Raw genomic sequence first — 25368 nt, 5'->3', positions numbered from 1 at the left:
AAATACCTTCATTTAGAAAGCCAATCTGGAAAAAAGAACATGGCACTACCTTACCTAAATTTTAATAATGTACAATCCCCTGTGGACAGACTGGGTACATTCTAACTGCTGATCTCGACTTGGACTGTTTCCTGCACTAGTTCACTTTCTTGTCCTCTGTAAATTAAATTTATTCAAGGTAGAATAATATTCCATTGAAATGTTTAATGCTGTTAAAATCTCCCACCTTAAATAGTTTTGGTGAGTCATCTTTTAGTCTGATCAAAACTTTCACTTTCCTGTGAAATGTATGCAGGCAAATCCCAAACAGCTCTCCTTTTGAAAGTGCATATGCAGCCAACAATGAGACTTCAGTGAGCTCCGTTCAAAGAAAATCTGTGCGTTAGTATCTTAAAAGCTTTACTTCAGAGCACGACTACACAGGGTTGCTTGTGATTCATGTCCTCCTTCTTTCATCTCTTTTTTCCTTTACCTACTTCTAGCCGGGTTACATGGACGTCTTCAGCCACTTGAAACAGCCGGCTAAGCGCATTCATCCCCCCAACAGCTTTGTTGCAATCTCAGGTAATGCCTCCTTTTGGTCTTTTACTGGCATACAGGTACAATTCTCCAGCTCTAACTCACAGAAATAGCTGCAAAGGTAAACATACTTCAGGATATAGCACTGGCAGAGCAAACAGAGCTGAATCTAGAGCAGGTATAGCTAGGAACTTCTACGACTACTAATAATTGATATTAAAGTAAAAATAAAAGTGCATTTCAAAGCATTTCTGCCCCTGATCTAATCCATATTTTCATCATCAGTTGGCAGCTGCTTTCATCCACATTGTACTGAATTTGCTTAACACCATGCTTTTTAATAAATGCAGGTTCTCAACTGGTGGGTCAAGACCTAAACATGGATTGCAAAGCCATTTGCAGTGAGCTGCAGAAGTGTGCCTGGAATGAATATGTGACAACAGAGAAGACTATACAATTGATATCAGAAGCATGTCTTCAATAACATACCTTGCTATTATTCTCTTTTTGGTGCTTCCTTAGTGACACACTGTGAAGCTGGTGGTGATTTAAAATCATGACTTGGTTGTTTAGGTGGAGCGGCCCCCCCCCCCCGGTCTGCCGAACGTGAGCTGTGCCTGGGTTACCGGTGTTTGTTGCGCCAGGCTCTCTGGTTACTAGTTTAGCAGAAGTGTGTTGTTTGGCTTGGTTCACCCGGTCTGTCCATAGACCAGCCTCAGTAGGACACATGCCTCTACCTCTAACAGGGACTCATTTTTTATGTATCCTCCAATATTTGTAAGCAGACATTTTTAGAATACCACCCACAATTTCTTATCTCAAAAGTTTGCAACCGAATGCTTCGGCATTTGCACCATTTCTTGCTCACAGACTGATTCTTTTTAACTTGAAGTCAAACAAACATCCCTCATTTGTGCAGTTGATACAAGAGGTAGTTTCCTTCTCACCTCTGGAAAAGCTCAGATAAAAAATAGGCAAAAGATGCAAAAACTCTGCTTTGATCTGGAGCCCTTTTATACATTTTGTTGAGGCTGCCCATCTCATTGTATTACATATTCTACTTTGTTGTAATTACATTATTTATACACATGTGTGAAACAGTGAATAATTTGAAAATTTAGAAATAAACTTGAAAAAACAAAGACTAAATGAAGGCATATTACAGATAGAAATCTCCATCTGTGTCCATATGCATTTCAAATAAAGAGCATAATGACCCCTTTGAAGGTCTCTGTTATTCATACTATGTACAAAGTGGCTTAGAGGAGGACAGTTACCCAAGCTTGCTTCACAAAGGAAATCAATCTGGCAGCATCTTCCTCCATTTAACTGACTCTGAAACAACAGAAGGGGTTTTGCTTTAGGATATTTGCTGGCAGTGTGAAAAGACTCACAGATGCTTTAGTTTAGTTCAAGCAAACAGAGAGAGGAAATCTCCAAAAGCTCAGCTATAAAGTAAACTATTTGAAACCAAAATTGTTCTCAGTATTTGACATTTTTCTGCAAAGATACTTGCAGAGAAAGCACAAAGGTATCGAGGTGTTTTGGTGGTGATACTGAAAGATAACCTGTCATCATGTATGACTCATGTGTTATCTGACATCCACAATGACAGAACATTTCTCAGACACAGGTAATTCCACTGAAGCTTACCCTATTTTTTTTTTTATCCATATGCTGTTTTCTATTGATTCGCAGTGTAATTTTCACATTGAATACGTGTGATTTAAGGAAAATTCAATACGGGCATGTTAACCTGCAGGGCTGTAATATAAATGGAAAAGATTTCTATTAGAAGGCAGCTGTTCAAGTGGCTCTGAATTCAGGATGGAGAGAAGTAAGAAATAGCTCAAGTGCAGCCCCTGAAAGATTTATAATTGAACTCATTCATCTTTCTATCTTTCACATTACATATACATGCCTCGAATACTCTGCCAAAAACAGAGAAGACAACATCTAACCTTGGACTATACAAGTGCCTGCAGCTGCACAGAGACTGAGCTTGAACAATATTATATTACAATATATTACATTACATACATATTACATTACATATATTACAATATTAATCTGCACTTTGGATGTCACTGAATGATATGATGGTGGCAACACTGATTTATTAGAAAATAAATCAAGAGACAAGAAATGCAGGTAAATGTTAAAACTTTGAGTGTATAGAAGACCATTTAAAGTGTAAGGACTTATTTTAGGACAAATTCTCTCACAAGCTGAGCTTCAACACCTCTGTCCCCAGTTTACAACAATCACAAAGTTCAAAGGTTAACCACTATATTATCTAGTCTCTGCTGCTGGCTATCTCTCCCCGGGTCCTATCATGCTGTAATTGCAGCTGAATTCATCTCGCTCAAGACTTTCACAGTGGGGCATCATTTGCACAAATCTCACAGGATATGTGCATCAGCATTTCCTCCTAAATTACACTCGTATCTCAAAGTGGCATAAATGGAGTGAAAAGGTGCGACTTGGGAAACTTAATGGATAATAAATTGACTGGAAGGGAAATAAACTTCAAAAGCAACTGCCTGAAGTATTTACTGAAGCATAGTAACCTACAAGGAAAAGACTGACGTGTGCCAAGACTTATCAAAAACATCTCCAGATAGCACACAGACATGTTAGAAGTTTTTGTCTTCAGTCTTCAGTCTGTATTAATGTTTGATTACATTCACTTTATTATTTCAGTTTAATCTCTTACAATGCAGGCTCAAGTTTCCTATGTACAATATAAACGCTTAACAATTCTAGATTTAAACCTAACGTATGTCTGACCGCAACACCTGAGATATCTATTGTAATACCAGGCAGGGGAGAAGAGCAGCTCTGCCTACTCCCCTGAACAAAGTATCCACTAGTGATGTTTGTGAACGAGCTGGTTCAAAGAGCCGGCTCTTTTACATGAACGATAAGAGCCAGATCCTGTTAGACAGTTTTATATTTTTATAACTATTATTATCATTATTATTATTATCATTAATGTACATAGATTGTGTGTCTGTTATTTCATTGATTATTAAGGATGATCTTTAATCCTTTACCGCAGGCACACCATGCATTAAGGACCCATGTTTGAAGGTGTAAAATTAATGTTTTATGTCAGGTGTGTCATATAGCCCAGGCTGTGAGCAGATTTCATCTGACCCACAAGGTGTTTTGGGGAGAAAGTAGATCTTGAAAAATAATTAAATTATATTTTCACCAATTTAGAAAATTGAGCATAGATGGGGTAAAATACCTGCCCAAACATCAATCGTATGTTATAACAATGCAAAAATTGGCAGGTCAAATGAAGCAAGAAAGGTACCCGAATGAGGAGTCATTTGGGAGCCGAAAGAGCCGACTCTTTTGCTGAGCTGAGCCAAACGAGCCAGATCACTGAAAGGAGTCGAATTTCCCATCACTAGTATCCACAGTGCTAAAGACCAAGCATTTACCTGGCACACCAGATCGACTGTTTCATATATTCATTGCATGGATACATTTCACATTCATTTGGGAAAGTTCCCATAGAAAGTTTTTTTTTTTTTTCCAAAAAATTCTTGAAGGTGACTGGAGTAATGTTCTCCGTCACATTCACGACGGACCAACCAGAACGACAAGACAAGCTTTCAGTGTGACTCTTTGCTCTCGTTTGAAAAAGAAACGTGGTCCAGTTCCAATTTAACTGTTGCTTTCCTACAGCTAGATTCCAGCTAACAGTTTTTAGTTTGCAGTTTTGACAGTCTTGACAGCCTTAAATAGATGAGACAAAATGAATACACATCAGCTGACATCTGCGCACGCATCCACTATGCACACCAATAACAAATGTGTTAACACTATGGAATTATCAGAGCAATTACGCTGATCTTCTTAGCTGCTGTTTTTCTTCCACGTCTCCCTCTTTCTTATCTCCTCTCTTCTCATTGGTATGAAAGCAAATCAATTATTTCTGGCTAAAGAAAAAAAAGCAAAGTGTAACCATCCAAGTCCCCCTACCTTGGGATTCAAGTCAGCTATGCAAGATGAAAGTATCCCAACTTTAAGTGTAAAACTGCTTCAACGGGAGAGTGCAGATGATGTTCAAAAGTGTTTTTAGTTTGGCGAATAATGAGTGTGCCCTCTGGGTTGAAGATGGCCTCCAAGGAGGACTGCGTCCCCCTCAGAGAGACAATCTACTTTTGATCAGCTGCTTCTGCCCTCAAGGAATTTCTTCTCACTGGACTTTTATCTCTCTCTGCCCTCATTCCCCTCCAAACCAGATGGTCTATGTGTTGCCCAAGTGCTAATCTCCTTCTTTTGCAATTAGAAGCACTTATTAAACCAAAATCTCATAAAAGCTAACGGTACCCAGAAGAGTTGCTTCTTTATAAAAGATGGCGACTGCTGCTGTCATATCAGAAAAAGAGAGGAGGGCAGGGGAGCTCTGTGATGATGCAAACACTGTGAATACTGGAAAAGTCACAACATTAGAGAGTAGTATCACTACATCAAGAGGGAATCCAATAAGGTTCTCTCTGTGCATGGAGGAAGAGGAGGAAATGAGAAGTGCCTCTCACCTTTCATTTTAACATGCATCATTCCCCAACACAGACAGAAATCACACAGACACCACACCAGATACAGAATTATTCGCAGAGATAAGAAAAATACTGTGATTCTGTGTCTGCTGAGTCTCTTTATGTCCTGCCACAGTGAGAACCCATGGGTCTATAAAACGTAAACAATAAAAGAGTCTGCCTGGTCCTCTGTGAGCTGGAAATAGCTATTAATAGCCTGTCCTCTAATTTAATTAAAGCTCATTTCAGCACACAGTCAAAAATCAATATCTACAGCCAGACAGTCGCACACACAGGAGATTGATTTCTCCTAAAAAATGTTGAATCAGTCACACATTCTCCTTCCAGACACTGTCCTTCTGAATGCTGTTTGTCTGCACTGCAGCGTGCGCATTTGCTCTCACATCGACTCCTAATGGACTGCAAGGATACAACTAAGCAATAATTACCATTACTGCAGGCCTGCTGTCCATGCAACAGAGAGCACATGTAGCACAGTGTGTCCAGCCTGAGGAGGGCCGGTCCATGTGAAGAGGTTAGATTAAGTCAGTGCTCTGAGGATTATTAATTGGATATGCACCAGGTGAGAAAGTAATCAAGTAGAACTTTGCACAGTGCTCAGACGGCTTCCTAAATATGTCTGTATGTAAAAATCTCACAATTCAAGAGTGTGATTGTGAATTTAAGGAGATGAAAGAAGACAACATGATGGCATAAAAGCTTGTATGATGGTTTTTCTATTGTAGTTCAGTCATTTTTCCATTATCATCAAAATCAAAAATAACAAACTGCTACATAGCCCTTGAAAGGAAGATTTTTCAGGACCACACTTGAAACTAAGGGGAATGACTTGCGAAATGGCAAAATGGGCAACAAACTAGACACATAAATGTAAACATTGTCGGCATTGATTATAGAAAGTAAAGCACTTGTGTTTTGTCATATATTCAATCTTTAGCTACCAGGGGTGGCAGTTTATTGTATTTTGAGTATGTACACGTGTAAAGGAGGGCTGTTAACTGTTTAAAAGGAAGCCTGCATGATCAGACAAGCTCATCTTGTTGGATAGATATTTGTATCTCTAGTATGTACAGTGTTTAACAAATTTATTAGACCACCTGTCATATTTGTCTCAGAGACCATCCAGCATCGTGAAGTGCTTTAATGCGGACTCTTTCATTTTCAGTGAGCTCTCGACATTTTACCATTTTGAACAGGAATGAGGAATTTCAAACCGAATTCACCCAAATTTGAGTCGGCTCACTGGGCTTCTCTGAGAAGTCAGAAGTGAATCAAGCATAACATTCAACCACTAAAACTCATTTTTCTCTTCAGGAATGCAAGTAAATAACTATAATTTGACGTATTAATCAAGAAATAATAATGTGCTTTACTATTTTTTCAGGTTTTTTTGTAAATCAGTAAATTTGAAAATTCATGGATAACAATAATAATTATATTTTAGCATTAAAAATATCATTTGGGTTAAAGAGCTTCTACATATTGATGTGTTAACCATTGCAGAAACATAAAAAATGATTTTGGTAATTGCCAATGCTGTTAATTTAGGGCAGCTGTGGCATAAACCTTACTTTGGTTAGGGTTAGGGTGGTCTAATAAATTTGTTAAGCACTGTATTTTGAACTAAAAACTCACTAGATATCTGCATGTTGAGTCATTTGAATTTATAAATTCACCAGGAGGCCACCATGTTTTTGTCCGTGCTGGGGCCGTGATGTCACAGTTCAGCAGTGCTCCTCACCATTCCTATGCAGGAACCTGTATCAGACTGGCAGCCAGTGTTAGGGCTGCATCTCAGAAATTCAGCACGTCTCACGCACGGAGAATTCTAAAATTTGAGGTCTCTTCTATTTTATATTTACACCATGAGCAGTTATCTGTCCATCTAGACAGGAAAATGATAAATACAGAGCTATATTTACCTTGTAGCAAATATGTCAAACACATGGGTAGAATACGAGCTATAATGCATCTGTTTTTATTAATAAATTGTACCCCGAACTTCTCTTCTTTATGAGGCTATCTGTTTCCACACGGTTCAGGTAAAGATAAACACAATACAAAAGGACTTCCGGTTTGTGCCTTTCAAAGTTAAAGTCCACTTTAGCATGTCTTTGGAGAAACTCAATTCATATGTACATATTACTTTTATTTTGAAAAGCTCCCGGCACACTTCCACTATACACTGAATCCAGTCACTTGTAGGAGTTTTACTGAGGTACCACATAGGAGGAATGACAGAGCTTTGACAGCAGGGAGACAAAACCAACACGCGGCAAACTCATGGCAGCAAAAGCTGCAAGCAGAAAAAACGTCTGAAAAATCATTACTGCTTAGCAACGGAGAGAGTGCTGTGGAACCGTGACGTCACATTATCAGCACAGATCAAAACATGGCGGTCTCCTGCTGAGTTTATGAGAGGAAATGTACTCAAAATGCAGATACGTGGGATATTTAGTGAGTTTTTTAGTTTAATATACATTTGAGACATACAAATATCTATCCAACAAGATAACCTTGACTGATTATGCAGGGTTCCTTTAAAATATATAGAGAAGATCAACACAGAGATCCATAGTATGAACAAGATGGTCAAAGCTTTATTGTCACCTCCGATGACATAGCCGTTTATCAGCAATGTGTGATGATGAACAGCAATTAAGTGGCGCCTCATTTCTTAAGGGGAGGTTTTCATCCCTACCCCTTAGCACTCTGTTTTGAGCGGCAAGGGGAAGGGGTAGACTAAAGGGAAGGGTTAAGGGGTAGAAATGGGATTTGCCCTTTATCTTGACTGGAGTTCACCAAAAGGCATGTGGGAGAAGCCATGGTCAAGTGGGAGAAAGTTCTTTGGTCTGATGAGACCAAAATAATGCTTTTTAGCCATCAGACAAGGCGCTATGTTTGGCAGACACCAAACACTACACATCACCACAAATACTTCATCCCGACTTTGAAGCACAGTGGTGGGGAAGTTTCTTGGCAGCCAGGCCTGGAAGACTTCGGGTTAAGGCGATGACCCGAAGCATGAAGTGAAAGCTCCACAGAAATGGTTTAAAAGACAAAAAGGTGAATGTTCTGGAGTGGCTGAGTCACAGCCCAGACCTCAATCCAATAGAGAATGTGTGGCCGGACTTGAAAAGAGCTGTATGCAACATGTTACAAATAATGGAAATAAGAGTAAAGACACAAGTTGTGGTCCCTGGTTGTCATGAAAACATAATTAAAAACTTCTGTTTAATACTAGCAATAGAAAAATGATATCTTAACTGTTTCGATACCATGGCAACAAAAAGTCCTAGGCACCAAATGTCAGGTGCTTTGAATTGTCAGAAAATTAGAAGGAAGTTCCTACACATGGTCTGAAATGCACTAATTGCTCTATTTGTGCTATTTATACACTGTGTGGGAGTGAGTGTGAAAATTTAATGGATTAATTACTCTCTTAAGCACCCGTCTTATGAAAGAGATGTTTTGTTAATATCTTTTCTCCTCAGTGATCATTAAAAAAACATACTATCATTTAAAAACATAAGATGTTTAAGTATTTAAATTTTGACAAACTTTCTATCATCTTTTGCTGCATGACATACTATTTAAAGTCTCTGGAGAGAAAAAAAAAGGTTTTTTTGTATAATATAAGGCTGTGTCTTTAACCACCAAGTAATTTCAATATTGAAAAACATAACAGTGGCTAGGACTGTCAGCATTTATGCTTTTAGTTTCATGATTAAGGTCCATAATTAGTGCATTCATCTTTTAAATTATTTTCCTTTTAAATCCTTAATAAGTTCCTTCTGCCATGGCATGTCATATATCAAAGATACATATACAGGTACACCATATGGACAAAAGTATTTGTCCACACCTGTTGATTATAGAATTCAGGTGTTTCAATCATACCTGTTGCCACAGATGTATGAAATCAAGCACCTAGGCATGCAGTCTCCATTTACAAACAATTGTGATATAAAATAGGTCATTCTGAAGAGCTCAGTGACTTCAAGCATGGTACTATGATTGATACTACCTTTGTAATAAGATGGTTTGTGAAGTGTCATCCCTGCTGGATATTTCACAGCCACAGACCACATAAAATCATAAAGCGGAGTCAATAACTACTAAGACTACTAAAAGTTGCCAAAGCTCATAAGCCAAAGAGTTCTGAACTTGTTGGAGGAGGGATAATGGTTGGGACTGTTTGTCAGGGTTTGGGCTAGGCCCCCTTATTAGTGGATGCATTTATATAGATGTCTGAGTTAAGTTGATGCTGAATACAGTTCATTTCCTGATACCGCTCTTTCCTGAGAAGCACGGACTTTTATTGTGACAGATTTGACGGAAATAGAATCTGTCTATTATCAAAAATTGTCATGGAGCAACAGTAAGCATAGAGTTGGGAGTAAGGGTTACTGCTTTGAGAGAGCGACACAGTCCGCTTCTTTTAATCATCCTAGGCTGCAGACAAGAGAAATATGGGTTGCCTCTGAGCCAGAATGGGAGTGGCAGTACTCTAGGATTCAACTGACTTTGTTTTCTGTCACAAATCACTCTGCTACATTACTTTGTCCACCCAGCACCAAAAATTCAGAGTGGCCAGAAACACTGCAGATAAATGTCAGTTACACCAGGAGGATTTCCACTGCTTGTTTTCCTTTTCCCAGCAGCACCTTCCACCATTGCTTGTTAATACTGTGTCTACATGTGTGGGATGTTAATGAAGCAGACATCTCCCCAATGTCACTTTAAGCGACTGCACCTGCAGAGCACGTATGGTGTAGTGCTGTGTGAGTCAGAGGAAGGGAAAAGATTATCATCTTTGCGTCAGTGAGTTGCCATCATAGGGCCAGACAGGCTCACAAAGCATTCAAGCATTGTCAGAAATATTTGATACACGAGTAAGACAATTCTATTTGTAAACCTTCTAGAAATGTGTCACCTCACTGTTCTCTCTAAGAAAAAGACTTTTGCTGAATTTTGTCTGTAGGTTCAGCCTGAAACATCAGATTTTGCCAAAATATTGGTTGTAAATCCATCCATTTTCTACACCACTTATCCTGTTCAGGGTGGTGGCAGGTTGAGCCCATCCCAGCTGTTGTTGGGCTAGAGGCGGGCTGCAGACTAAAAAAAACAGTATCATGTATTACCATGTTGGATTGGGGAATATCAAGCGGCAACCTCCGGTCCTGAAAAATGAAGCCAATGCGGAAGTGCAAAAAATTGTGATACCGCAAGTGTCCAGTTGGGGCTGGCTGCAGGAACACCGGAAGGCCCTGTCTGGACAACTTTTAAAAAGCCAATTTTTGCACTAGAAATAAACTAGTTTACAGCCTGGTTAAAAAAAACAAACGTGTCTCATTAGCTAGTGTCTTCATGTGCTCTTACTGTATGGGGGGGGGTGAACTTTTTTGTACCACAATAGTTTAGATTATATTTAGGAAAACCTCACTGCGGACTGATTGGTGCATCTCATTTGTTGATTGACAGATAGCTTGACTGGCAGTAGCGGTCAACCAGAATGCTAGCTAGCTGGCTGACAGGAAGTCAAGTAGGTTGATCCAAAGTTTGATTGAGACCGCGATTTCAATATGGAAGCCGCTGTGGATTGGCTTCAAGAGCAGTTTAAATCCGCCTATTGTAAGCAGATGGCTGATGTCACACAGGGTTTGTCCAATTCTTTCTACAGTCAATGGGCAGTATTCATTTATTTATGCCTTGGTCTTTTCCAAAATTTGTTCTATGCGTAGTTTAAATATAAAGTCAAATTTACTCTGGGTTTGTTGTTCTCAGCTCTAATTTACACTGATTTTATACAGCTTCCTCTTTGATTATGTTTCAGTCTTAGCATGTTTCATACATGTATTTTCATGAATCTTCTCCTGTTTGACCTGCTGCCTCACTGAGCAGAGGCCACCCTTGTGGCAAAATAACCGAGTCTTGTTGCAAGAGTACTGCTGAGTGAGAACCAGAAGACATGTTGAAACTGAAGGAATGATTTCCTCTGGCCTAAACTAGGACTTGGAGATAATAACTAAAATTGACTCAACTCTGAGATACATATTTTTCCCTGAAATTGGTCACAGAATATTGTTTTCAGTTGCTTATCTCTATCATCTCCATCACACAGACACTCTGGTGAGCTGGATAGGGGAGGCAGTGGAAGAATGAAGGCAGGATAGGAGAAGAAAGCTTAGGAAAGTTTGTCTAAAGCGAGAGTTTGTTTTGGTCAAGAAATCGGCTCTGAAAGTAAAGTAGATGAATTAAAAAATGGTATCATCCTTTCCCAAACCTTAAAGTCTCTCTGGCTGACTACTTGTGTCTTCAAAATGCCTTGGAAATCTTGTTGTATCTGGAAATCTGAAAGAATAAATGTAAACAAAAAATACAGTTTCTGCCTGACATCAGTATGACGTCAAGACATTTGGCCATGACAAACAATAAATGGACTGGTGCCCAGCTCCAGGTGAGCCTCAAATAGCAGCGGGCCAGCTGCTGTGTGCTCTGGGTATTGCTGCTCCTTGTCAACACAGGCCTGGTGTGCTTCCCCATGACAAACAGCTATTAAATTCAAATTAACATTGTTTTGTATGATCAAATAGAATAACAAAGGCCACAGGTTGAATGCATTAGCGCACGGCTCTGTACATTTCAGTGAACACTGTGGAGCTGCTTATTGCTTCGGCTGTCTGGTACCAAGACGCACACGAAGCTGCTACAGAATGAAATATTATATAAAGTGTTTCTCCTGCCTTCAACTGAGAGATTAGCTAGCCAGCGTTGAGATTTCACTGACAGCATCAAAACACATTCTAAGACCCTGAAGTACTCTTTTTTTCCCACATAATTTCACAGTTTCACCGTATCACCATGTCTGAGAGAGAAAGGAAGCAGGGAGAAACCAGGAGAGACTGTTCATCAGCATCCTTTAGCTCTATTTTTAGCCTGACGCTGGATCTCAGCAAAAACAGCAGGTAGGCCACCAATTGGACAGCAATTGGAAAAAAACACTTCAGACTGATGCAGTTAAATCAAGTGTGATGAATACAAAACGCTAAGATGAGTTATACCCCACACTGAGTTCTAGGATGGACTCAATGAAGTCAAACGGTGGGGTTCATTATGACTCCTGAAGGTGGGATATCTGAGACAACCAACAGTGATGAATACAGAAAAAATGTTAGCAGTGTTATTCAGTGCCTGAGAGTCCAACCACTGCTAACACAGAGGGGTGAAAGTAACCTAAGGAAACCTAAATATTCATTCATCTCAAGAGTTTATGGGTTGAAGTCCCCACCCTCTGTGTCCTCTGTGTCATGGAGCTCCTCAGTGGCTGAAAAAGACGTAGATGTTAGCAGGTGTGATCATTTTTGAATAAAAAGTAGAGCCCAGCTGGGAGTGCATCTGTTTTTCTGCATTGGTACTAAAATTGAATCAAAACACATTTTGTGAACTGGATGGTTTCCAACTGGCTTCCCTGAATGTTTACTGAGTGTCAGCATCTACTCGAGAAGCTCTTTATGGTGTTATTGTGCACTGTGTGTAATGTCAGCATGACCATTAAGGATGGGGTTGCAATAATATGGTATGATTCAATGCAATACCAGAGGTGAAATTAAAGGTAGTGCAGACAGTGTGGCTGCACTGAGGCCTATGCTGTAGTGGGGTCCTTGACATGAGCAGATCCTGCTGGATAGAAATGGGCCCCTAAGGATTTCTCTTTGTTACAGAGTGGGATCATATTTAAATTTATAGCATTATGATTGTTGCCTCTTTTATATCTAAGAGACATTCATTTCTTATTCAGCATGCAGTAGCATTAATGAAATGACCACATTGCAAACATTACAGACTAAGGCCGGCCACACACTAGACGATGTTTTTAATCTGAAATATTTTAAAACCGTGAGAGACCTCAGACTTCAGGACAATTTCCAAAGATTTTTCATCTTTAATCCTCTGAACGCACACACTAGACGACTCAGCCAGACTGTCACATCACTGAGACCACACACCTGCTGAACTGCCTACAACCTCACTTGATCACATGACTTCAGAAAAAAAAACAAAAAAACACAGATGTCTGTCTTGCTGTCTCTCCACAACACGCTGTCCTGGCATGCATTACAGGTGAAGCAAAAATCATAATACAAGGGAAAGACTCAGGATGAAATCATGGCTGAAATTAAGTTAAAGTTGTGTTTATGGCTGTGAGTGGTGAAAGTATGTATGATCTGGCTGTGACGCTACCCGGTCTGCTCGCTCTCATTGATTGTTGTGGATACTCCGTCAGCGGCACTAAGACCTAGAATCGTAAATATCAAACGTGTTTGATAGGCAGAAAGAAGTGCTAGGGGTGTAACAATCCATCAGTGTGGAGCGATACATTAATTGGTTGATCAATTATTCCATTAAATCAAAAAGTCAAAAGATATCAGATATCTTTGAGCTTTGCTTTTGTTTTGAAATTCCTTTCTTTGAATTTCCTCTGTCCTAACCCCAATATTTAAAAAAATCAAGATTATGGTAAAACAAAATAAATAATTATATAATGCATCACCATGAGCCACAAATTTCATCTAATTAAAATCTAATGTCCCATAAGACTACACATGAACTATATACCATGCTGCTGCCTGTGGTGCTGATCAGAGGCTGCTTTGAATGTTATTTTCTGCATGGTGATATTAATTATCTGTAGTAGAACTGACTAGAATAGTTGTGTGTGTCTGTTAGTGCAAGTCTGTTTAGGGCAAGTGGGAGGGCCCATAAAACATATTTGCAAGGGCATGCCTGGTATTGATGCATTTCACCTGATAACAATATCACCATAATACAGCTTTAATTAATAAATTGAAAGACAGTCCTGTCATGACACATCATATCTTATTGAGTAAACAGCATAAAATGCTGCCAGTTGGTTAAATTGGCAGGATTTTTCAGACTTCTGTCGTCCTCCTGTCAACTCTTTTGGCCTGTTATTTCTCTGTCACATCAGCCCCAATCATGTCGTAAGCACCACTGCCAGGAGTCATGAAGCTGTGATGCAGAGAGTGTAACTGCATATAACCTATAGCTAACATTCTTGCTCGCCTGTAGCTTTCTAATAAAAAGAGCTGGGCTAACCAGCATCTCCTGTGGCTAATAAACTTACTATTGATAATTGCCTCACAAAACTCCACTTTAAACATAACAAACTAACACTTTAAGTGAGGTTTTCGGTGCTTTTAGCCAGCCTGTTTAGCCAGACTTATGATGCAGAAAGCAAACTGCATTTCCCTGGGGAATGAGATTTCTTTCCACATATGTGAAGGACAAGTGTGCATGGAACCAGTGTTTTTGTCAACAAGAGGCAGCGTGGAGCACCACTATACACAATTCCACTGTAACTTTGCATGGCAGTTCTCTGCAAGCACGTGCAACAAACTGAAAAGGTGAAATGAGCTGAAAACAAAGCTTTAAAAACAGAAATGGAGGCCAACAAGGTAAGAGCTTCATCATTCAAAGAGGAGCACATCCTTGCAAAGTGCAAAAAACCATTCACCGGTGGAGGAATGGTGAAAGACGTAATGAAAGCAGTGGCCAAAACGTTATGGGGACCATAAAAGTAAAGTAGCTTAAATTAGCTGGTTCATTTGTTTTGATAGGTCATGTCACTTAATGTGCAAGCAATGTAATGTTAGTAGCTCAAACACTTTTTTCTTCAGGTTGAAGAGCCCTGGCATTTTCAAACTGAACTGGCAATCCATCCTGTAGTTAAGATATTTCAGTCTAACCTAAACCTAGGCCAAATTCAAATACAGAAGGGCATTTTCATATCATCAGTGAAGATGCTTGCATGGTTATGGCTCATGAATTACTTTCAAATGACTTTGAGAGATCCATATTATCTTAGCTTGAGTCACACCTGCTTTAATTCAGAGCTGAATCTTTACTCAGCGCAGCCCTCATAACTCCTAAATCCTTATTACCCTGTTCAAATTATCTCTCAATATTGAGACGATTAAAACTGAGGCTTCTTTCTGTTTTAATTGACAACTGGTGAATCTGGGCAGAAGGCCATGCTTCTGCAGGAGCTGCAAAAATGCACTACAAACAGTACAGCTTGAATAGCCCATAAATTCTGATTATAATACCTCTGCAATAAAATACACCACATGCATACATTATTCTTGCCTTTTGTTTCACAGTTCCAAGCTGAGATAATGATGCAGATTTTACTTTTAAGTGACACAAGAGGGACTTTTAATTAGAACGGAGAAGTATAGAAGCCTCTGCAGCCTTCTTATAATTCTAAATAGCAAAGATAAAATCTGCATACATTAGTACAAGTCATGAAATCAAAAAGGTTTATACCGAAGATGTTCCCGAGACTTTGAAGAATAATATCCTGATGAGAATCTCCCTTGCTTCACAAGTTATCCTATGAACTGAGGTCAAGCAGAGACACTGTGCGTCTGAAATACAGCTGTATTAAACGCACATGTACAGTAATGCAGCTGCTATCAGCCTGCACCGGTCAGCCTGCTAGAGCATTGCAGGGTTAATGTGATTTTATGGAGCTCAGCTGAAATAATGTAAGGCCTCACAACAGGGTTTCCATCACGAGGGGATGTTACGGCAAGGCTAAATGCAATATAATTAAGATTAAATGGAGAAGGCATAGGGTAGCAGCTGTTGAGATAAAATATAAGTTTTCCTTGCATTCAGAGAATCTAATTTGCCTTCTGAGATTTATTGCTAAAAAGGCTGCTTGATTTCTTGCAAACTCTTGTTTTTCTTTCTTCGAGGTTGCACTTTACATTTTAATTACTAATAAATACATGATCTCCAGCTCTAATAATTCATCCTTGTATCTTGTATAGAGCTTTTACAAACCCTCCCTTCATACCTGCTTCTTTTTTAATCTGCTCAGCTGGAGATCTTTGCTGCTTTATGGATTAAATCATTTCATAATAAGAACATTTTCAGCAGGACATTTTATCTGAATGCTGCACACAGCCTTAAATGTCCTTAATATGACCTGGCATTTTTCTCTGGTTATTTTCTATTTCTGATGCTGTATTTGATATTACACCTGTACTGAATGTTATACCTAGACCTGGACTCGCGCGTGAGGTGATTGGTTTGCTGAGCAAGACAGTGAGGCGTTCCTGGTATCAGAGCGTGTGGACAAAAGTCTTGTGAGGCCTGGGTGCTGGCTGATAGCCAAAAGTGCCGACTGGACTCCATTTTTGACTTCTTTTCAGTGCATTAGCGTCCAACACTGACATGCTCAGGCAGTCAGGGATGGGAATAGTCAGCTGCTTGATACAGGAACAGGAGCTGCACTTTTACAGGAACCTGGCGTGCTTTCCCAGGCCTGATCCAGCTCACTGCATACTGGGTGCCCAGGACCCAGTGGGCTGGTCCCAGGGCCATCATGCGTATCATGTAGAGAGCAGCAGGGAAGATACCTCTCTGGAAAGATGAGGCATGGACATGACACAGTCCTGGATGATGGCCATCAGGAGGCCAGAGCAGTAGCTGATGAGGCCAAGTGCCAAAACGGCATATGCTCCCACACCTGACCTGCGCTGGCATGATAAAAAGAACACTCCACTAGTTTTAAAGATTACTTTTGGGTGCCTTTGCCATTATTAGACAGGAAAGCTGAGGAAACACAGGAAAAACAGGGAGAAATAGTTAAGGAAAAGGGTACCTACTCTATCAACTGAGCTAAATCATCATCCATACTCAAATGACTGGGAACAAAGATTTCAGACTGAAGCTTTGCAAGATGCCTGATCCCAGACATATAATCTTGCCAATCCATTGACTTTGAGAGGTTAATAATAATGGTAACACTTTATTTGAAGTTTTATTCATAAGACTGACATTATGCTGTTATAATCATGACATGACACCTGTCATTAACATGAATAGGGCTTCATGAATGTTGCCGTTAATTGTCATTAAGTGTCATTAGCTAAAATATGACACCTTTACCACAAAGTTGACATTTTTTTCGGAAGGCATAATCATGAAAACTTGACATTTGCAGTAAAGGTGTTATAATTTAGCGAATGACACTTAATGACACTTAATGGCAACATTCATGAAGCCCTATTCATGTTATGACAGGTGTCATGTCATGATTATGACAGCATAATGTCAGTCTTATGAATAAAACTACAAATAAAGTGTTACCATATGTAACTCAGGGAGGTTGAATGGTGGGGCAACTTTATTCCTCCCCTGATCCGCCATCAGAGGTAATAACAGAGCTATAATTGGGGAAAGAGTTGGCAATATGATACCAGAGCCAGCAAAGCAAAACAGTGCTATGTTAGTGATGTGCTGTTTGTGAACAAGCTAGTTTAGAACTAGCTCTTTTATGTGAAAGCCAGTTTCTTTTCATTTCATTTCATTTTCCCATCTTTTATTAACAGGCAGCATCACTCCACTACAGGCACACCACGCTCTAAGGGCTCATGTTTGATGGTCGGTATAACAAATGTTTTATACCAGGGGTGGGTGTCATAATTCCCAGTCAGTGAGCAGGTTATGTCAGGCCCTCAAGATAATTTATTTAATAATTCTGTAACATTTTCATCATTTTAAAAAGAAAAAGAAAATGCTGAGTAAAATACTTGCACACATCAGCCATAAGTCAGAGCACTGTAAATTCAAATGATTAAGATCACAAAAGAGGGCCAGATTTCTCATCACTAGTGCCTTAGTGTGTTTATGTAGAGCTCCTGCTGTGTGCTCACATGCTGTGCCTCTGTTGCTCCCCTCACACAGCGGAGCACCATTATTACCCTGTTATGGATGCAATGTACAAGTGCAAAGACTTACCTACAGAGGAACTTCATTATGATACTGTTGTATATATCTGGCATATCTGCTGACTGCCCTTCATTACAAACATGGTAACATGAGGGATGTAGTCATCCATACCCTTGGCAAATGTAAACAGATGTTTTTATATTCAACCATAATTCACACAGCTTATTCTAAGGCCATTAGAGACTCAATACAATTTTTTTAACCATAGGCTTTATGAACAAAATCAGTTGTTTTTGATGTTAAGATTTAGTTACAGTGCCTATGAAAAATATTCACTCCCTTGGATGTTTTAACCTTTTACTGATTTTATAAATAAATCATGGTCAATAGAATTTGGCTTTTTTAGCCAACAAAATAAAACCTCTTGAATGATAAAGTGAAAAAGATTTCTAAAATTAATTTCAATTAATATAAAATGTAATGTAAAACTAGTGACTGCATAAATATTCACCTCCTTTAAGTAAATATTTAGTAGATGCACCGTCAGCTGTAATCACAGCTCTGAGTCTGTGTAGATGTGTTCTCAATCAGGCTTGAACATTCAAACATATTATTAGTATTATGTTATATTATGTATTAGTAAGAATCTAGCGATACAATACGCATCTCGATACAGGGTTGCCGATATCGATATATTGCAATACTTTGAGCAAGACTTTATATTGCAATATTTTTGTCATTTAAATATATACGGTGCTCTTTCATTTTCAGTGAGCTCTCCAGGTTTTACCATTTTGAAGGGGAATGAGGAATTTCAAACTGAATTCACCTTTTTATACCCAAACTTGAGCTGGCTCACTGGGCTTCTCTGAGAATTCAGAAATTAATCAAGCATAACATTCAACCACTAAAACTCATTTTTCTCTTCAGGAATGCAAGCAAATAACTATAATTTGACATATTATTCAAGAAATAATCATGTGCTTTACAATTTTTTCAGTTTTTTGTAAATCAGTAAATTTGAAAATTCATGGATAACAATAATAACTAGAATGGCCGTCTGAGGCGGCAGACGCCTAAGCAGCGCCACCGAGGAACTTACACTCCCATTGATTACTATGGTGTTCAAAATTTCGAAGTCCGAGAAAAAACAAACGGGTGCGTAGATCATAACCAAAATCTAATCAATTTTTCCCTGTCACGATCCCAATATTCCCTGAAAGCTTGGTGAAGATCTGACCTTCTGTTCTCGAGTTATCTTGTACACATACAAACAAAGAAACAAACAAAGATACAGAACCCTTTACATAACCCTGTCAATTTCATCAGCATGGGTAAAAATCAGCGGTAGCTTCAGCAGGCTTCTTTCTTGTTTGCTGTTAGCACTTAGTTATTGCTTTGATGTCTCGCGCTCAGGTTCGTCATGTCGTCCAAGTATTTCACTTTGTCATGGCATATCTTACAAATGACTAAACACCTGTAGCAGTCTGTACCATCTTTAATGTTTTGGAAGCCAAAACAAGTCCACATATCCACTACAAATGCAGCAGAAGCTGCACTGCTGGGTAGGCATGAGCAACCGGCTCGCTCAGACCGGAAGTCTTGCATGATCTTGATGTCTAAGCAGAGGAGAGGAGGGAAGACTCAACTGCTTGCTGCCAACTAGCTATCAGGGGGTGAAATTACACCACAAACTACCGCACCAACAAAGTAAATTATTAATTAAATAAATATCAATACTGCATTTTAAAATATCAATACACTATTGCGCCGCAAAATATCGCGGTATATCTATTTTCTAACACCCCTAGTCTGGCATTGTTATTGACAGATATTGGCTTGAAAAGGCAAATGTCGATATCAGCAGATATCAAATTTTCTGCCAATATTCACATCAGATATTTTGCCTGTGTATTTCAGCATACATTCTGTAAATTTTTTCCATAAATATAATAATAAATTAGTGTAGTTTTAGGCTGAACCAACAGACTCAGTTGTGGTCTTTTTCTTTATATATCCTGCGTTTTTTAAGGTCTAAAGTTTGTTTCCCTGGTCATCCTCAAACCTTTAAGTGTGTCCAAAAGGACTGAAATTTCTTGAAATGTCCAAAAAAGCATATTCAAATATCAGTATCAATATCAGTACTGGCTAAAATGAATTTGTTATTATCAGCTTACTGGATATTGGCAAAAATCCAATATCATGCATCCCTATTTTTTACAGGCACTGATGACACTTCAGCTTTGTTTTATTGTTGGTGCCTTGGTTCACAAAGAACTTGATCACAAAGCAGCACATACAAACCAGTGTGAATTTTGACAGCACTTTTTAATTTAGTTTTAGTTATAGTCTTTTGCCAAAAATATCTTTCAGTTTTAGTCATAATTTAGTCATCTAAATTGTTTAAGTTTTAGTCTAGTTTTAGTTGACGAAACTTCCGAACATTTTAGTCGACGAAATTTACGGTAAATTTAGTCAAATGATTGGATCTCTCCCCAACCTACCCCGCCACCACGCGGCAAAAGCAGTTGTGATTGGATCTCCATCGTGTCCCATTCCACCTTTCCACACAGCCAAAGTAGCTGTGATTGGATATATGCCTAACTTGCCCCTACTTTCTGCATATTGAAATTAGGTCTGGTTGGATAAAGTCTCTGTCAAACATTTTTGTCTCGTTTTTATTTGAGTAAAATATCAGTTAATTTAGTTTTAGTTTTTGTCCATGTGCACTTGTTTTTATTAATTACTGTCTCTGTAGTTAGTTACTGTAGTTTGCGTCAGGGGAAAAAAGGCTATTAACGAAAACTATAACGAAAATAATTAGTCAACAAAATTAACACTGATACGAACAACACCTGCAAGAAAGAGTAGGAACTACTGCAGATACAATGTAATGCATAAGAAGCTTGGTGTTAGGGTGCAGATGGCCTGGTGGTTAGTGTGCTCCCTATGTATCCTCGTGGCCCGGATTCAAATCCAGACTGCGGCTCCTTTCCCATATCTCACCCAATCTCTCATCCTTGTTTCAAACTCTTATCAGCTGTCTTCCTCTGTTAATAAAGACATAAACAGCCCAAACATATATCTAAAAAAAAAAGAAGCTTGGCATTTAATGGGTTAAACAGCTCCTCATCTAAACTAGGCACTTAGTTTGAATCAGCTTGTTCTCAAAGGAGACATATTTTATTCATGTTATTCCAAAAACCTTCCACTTTGTACCCCAATGAATGATGCCCCCAAAGATTTAAGCACCATTTTTAAAGCTGAAACCACACTGACTTAAATCTCCTCTCTGTTCTACTGACACTTGTCACCAGGTCAGCAGCCAAATATTAATCTGATATTTTATTGATCATACAGAAATAAATTCCTCATCCACGTCTGTCTCCTGGAAAAGGTCAGAGCACACAGCAACATGCAGAACAGAAAGCCTGTAGCAGGAACAGACTGTGATTTGCTCAAAGGCTCTTCAGCATGGCAGACGCATGACGAGAAGAAATTAAACCCATGACCCCTGGCTTTGAGAGTCTTACCAGCGGCGGTACCACAGCTCTGCCTCTGCTCTCATGATTATGAAGGTTTTACACCCTACTGGAATTCACTGAAACTAGAACTTCCATCCATACTGCCATCAGAAAAAATCCTGAGGAATGGGGAGTTCAACAGGCTTATGTGTTGAACAAATGCTGATCCAAATGCTGATTCAAGGAAAGAATGACACAGACAGCCATGCATTTTTTGGCTATTTTAGCCAACACAATGCATCAGGTGGCAGCAGCAAAGAAATCATTTGAATTAGCAACAATGTCTGTTAATGGAAACAGAAATATCCACTTTTGAAGCATCCCTGGCCTTTCCATGCCATGGTTCCCTCATATAAAACATCACACTTCACAATCAAACAGCTGCATGAAAAAACTGCCTGGCATTATTAGCACTACCTGGATTCTTCTCTTCCTTTAGCCTTCTTCAGCTTTTTGTTGTTTGATGTTGTCTGATACAACACAGTATCTGTGCTCTGCAGGTAATTTCAGCTAAATTGCTGAAGTTTCTTGTACTTTGTGGTCCTGAATTTTAATAGCTGTTACCAAAAATAGAGTCACCCTTTTGTGGTAGACTGATTCGGGCATACAGCGTGTTTGCAGTGACAGCAGAGACCGAGGAACATGGGTCTGCAGATGTGTCTTTAGGTCACTAAAAGCTCAGTATCTGGTGATGAATCAGTCTTTTTTTCTATCATTGACCCTGTGGCGTCACAGAATCTTAGGGGTCACAAAATTCGCTGTAACACCTGCACGGATGTAGAGACAGAAGGTCAGAATGAATGACAGACAGATGAAACAACACACCGAACTGGACCAGGATTCTTTTTTTTAACAAGGAGAGGTCAGTTTTGACCGTCTCACATTCCTACAGATTGTCTAAACCCATGCTGCACGCGGCTGTGAGCGCGCCAACAACCAGCAGCACGAGACGTAGCTCGCTACCTGTTTGCACGAGACTTACCTTTCCCTCTCGTCTCCTTTGACATGGTGTCCACTCCCGTGGGTCCGTCTTTTAGTAAAGCCGAGGCGTTTATCTGCGCAGAAACGTCTTGCTCCAGTTGTTCACGAAACAGCGGCTCTCCCTCCTGCGGCACCTTGACGCCTGCCGCGCTGAGGCAGGGTAAAGGAGGCACGGGGACGCTTCAGCCGCCGTGTCGGTGTCCCCTCACTGGAGATAAAGAAACCTCCAAAACAGGTGATAATTCAGCTTTTCTCTTATTCACCTGAGTCGGGTCCCTCACAGCGTCGACCCGCCCCTGCCGCAGACATACTTTAGCTGTTTGTTGTATCTGAGCAGATTTGGCTCACATGTCATGCCCACCCTGCTCCAGTCCCCCTCTCCTCTCCTCTGCTCTGCTCTGCTCTCCACCGCTAACATCAGCCGGAGTTCCTCCAAACGAGCCCGGGTCTGCAGCTCGACTGCCTCCAGCGGTGCGCGCACGTCCGCGGCTGAAGGGCGTCCGTTCTTTCTTATCACCTGTTTCTGACTTTGCAAAATGCTCAAGGGGTATCCCGAGCGATATATATTTTAAAAAAGCCTTCCACTGAATTTCGCTGAGAAAATCATGTGGCAGATTCAGTCATTACAGTTAATTTGATGAGGTGTTATTTCCATTTAATTAGATCTAGAATAAAATGATCTGCCCAAAATTACACGAATTAAACAATCGTGAACATAAAGCAAGGCTATATCATCACATAAAAGGGTCCTGACTGTGTAATTTTCCCTTTCAGAGCGTGGTTGTTAAATGCATGTGGAAGACAAGATGGGGTTTAAGGATGAGAGGAGTAGTCTGCTGTTTCCCTTACCATCTTTTCAACAAGCAGTTTTCCTATTAGGCTGCTTGTGTTGGTGCAAATTCTACACTGGTAGAGCACTGTAAGTGGTGGATGTGGCCAGCATGGTCTAGGGCAGTGGTTCTCAACTGATGGGTCGGCGCCCAAAAGTGGGACATGGAGCAGTTTTCAGTGGGTGAAAATAATGGTGACAAAAGTCCTGAAGTCCTTTTTGGATATGCACGGATACCTTTTATCTTACCCTGTTTTACTGTGAAATTGCCCCCCCGTGGCCCAGTTGTTAAAAAACATGCGCTAAAGTGCCCTCTTGGGAGCCAAAACACATGCTTAAGTGCCCTGGAGAGCCAAAACGTGTGTTACAGTGCCCTCTTTGGAGCCAAAGCACATGCTAAAGTGCCTTTTTGGAAGCCAAAATACACGTTAAAGTGCCCTCGAGAGCCAAAACATGTGCTAAAGTGGGCAAAAAGGCATGTTTTTCCTCATTGGCAAAACACACTAAACTGCCCTCTTGGGTGAAGAAATCACACTAAACTCCAGAAGACCATTAGGACCAAGAAATACTATGAAACATTACTGTTGCAATGACTTTTATGTTGGGCCCTTTTTTGATCTACATTGAGCCAGAACTATATCTCACAGAACCAGTTTGAATTATCTGGTGCTAACATGGTGTTAAAATGCACTAGAATACAGGAAATGGCATCTACTTAATTGAAAATGTTCTGGGGGAAGACCCCCAGACCCCCCAGGGATTTTTTTTTTCTGTGTGTTCTTCACAGTCCAACGTTGAATCTACACAGTTCTTGTGGATGCTGATCCTAACTACAAACTAACTTGAGTAGTCTATCTAGTTAGTCTGTTTGTGGCTATATTATGTGCCATTTGTATAACATATAAACATGTCTAAAGTGCCCTCGAAAACACGCGAAACTTAGTGCCCTATTTAGTGGTGAGAATGCGCTGTATGTGCCCTTTTTCTTCTTTTCGCCCCTGCCCTTGAAAAAGTCTGTGCACGCCACTGGGTGTTTTGGTTCAATCATGCTCCAGACTGGAACATATTCAATTAACTAAACATGCATTGTTGAAAATGTTTTGGAAACTTGGGTTGTGATCTGTTGTAAGACAGACTGGTGGGTCCTGAGGCGGACCAGTTGAGAACCACTGGTCTAAGGCACAGTCTGGACAGGAAGTAGGGTTGCCATGAGCCCCTGGCCGTACTGATGATGTCCCAATAGCCTAAAACAGTTGTGACGGTGTAGGTACCAGATGTGTCCGGGGGCCTGCGCCTTCTTCCTGCACTTTCCAGTGACGTCACAAACATTGTTGACTACGGCAACTCCATGTGGACAAACCCCAATGCAGCTGAGTTGATTGATGGATTAATATTTTAATCATTCATTGTAAGATAGATATTCTTGATTTTTACTTAAAGTGACCATTTTTTTTTTGTAAAGTGCTTAATACTTCATTGTAAATTGTGTTTTTTTTCATGAAGATCCTTCTTTTGTAGGTAAAACTAATATTTTAACTATTTAATAGTAGAAAGATATTTGTAATGAAAAATATATAGGTTAATATAGGTTAAAAAAAATTAATGTGTAATTTATTTGCTTTACAAAAATGAACTATTTGTTTCTCTCTCACTTGTTAAACTATTGTTTTAAACGTCAATAACAGATTGTCCCTCTGATGGACAGCAAACACAAACAGCAAGTAATGACCATTTCAGACACAGTAAATGTCACAGAATTAAAATATTTTATTCAAAATTATATTTCTCACACCACATCATAACAAGAACAGGTATGCTTACATAATGATCAGTCAAACTGAATGAAATAATTAGAAAGCCCATGATATTAAATATAAAGGTGGAAAAGTAGTAGCTGTGTATTTTTCCCTCTGCAGGGTGTGATTGTTAAATCAAGGTTACGATGAAGTAAATATTTTTAATAAAATAGGTGAATGTGATTTCAAAATAGGAATATTTTTAGATATGGGGATAAAGGACAACAAAATCAATAGCCTCTCCCTGAATTATACATACATTTAGCGTGATACTACATCTGAGGTAGAAAAACATAATTTCAATGTCCATTGTTCTAAATGCAAAGTAGTGCTGTTGTATTATTGCAGCATTTCAGAGAAAAAGGAGATGATGAGGT

The 25368-nt window shown here is 39.6% G+C and overlaps 1 protein-coding gene across 2 annotated transcripts in view; it reads right to left on the bottom strand.

The window, feature by feature from the left end:
* Window positions 1-22736, bottom strand: part of pitpnm3 (PITPNM family member 3) — a 152459-nt gene extending 129723 nt beyond the window's left edge. For both annotated transcript variants that reach the window (XM_041813635.1, XM_041813641.1), the window contains exon 1: window positions 22368-22736. In XM_041813635.1, the coding sequence (XP_041669569.1) occupies window positions 22368-22392 (25 nt within the window). In that variant the 5' untranslated portion in view covers window positions 22393-22736. The remainder of the gene's footprint in view (window positions 1-22367) is intronic.
* Between the last annotated feature and the right edge of the window lie 2632 nt (window positions 22737-25368).

Source organism: Cheilinus undulatus, linkage group 2 (genome assembly GCF_018320785.1).
Source record: "Cheilinus undulatus linkage group 2, ASM1832078v1, whole genome shotgun sequence".
Lineage (NCBI taxonomy): Eukaryota > Metazoa > Chordata > Actinopteri > Labriformes > Labridae > Cheilinus > Cheilinus undulatus.
Note: the sequence above shows the minus strand (reverse complement) of the source record. Positions and strands in the feature narration are given on the sequence as shown.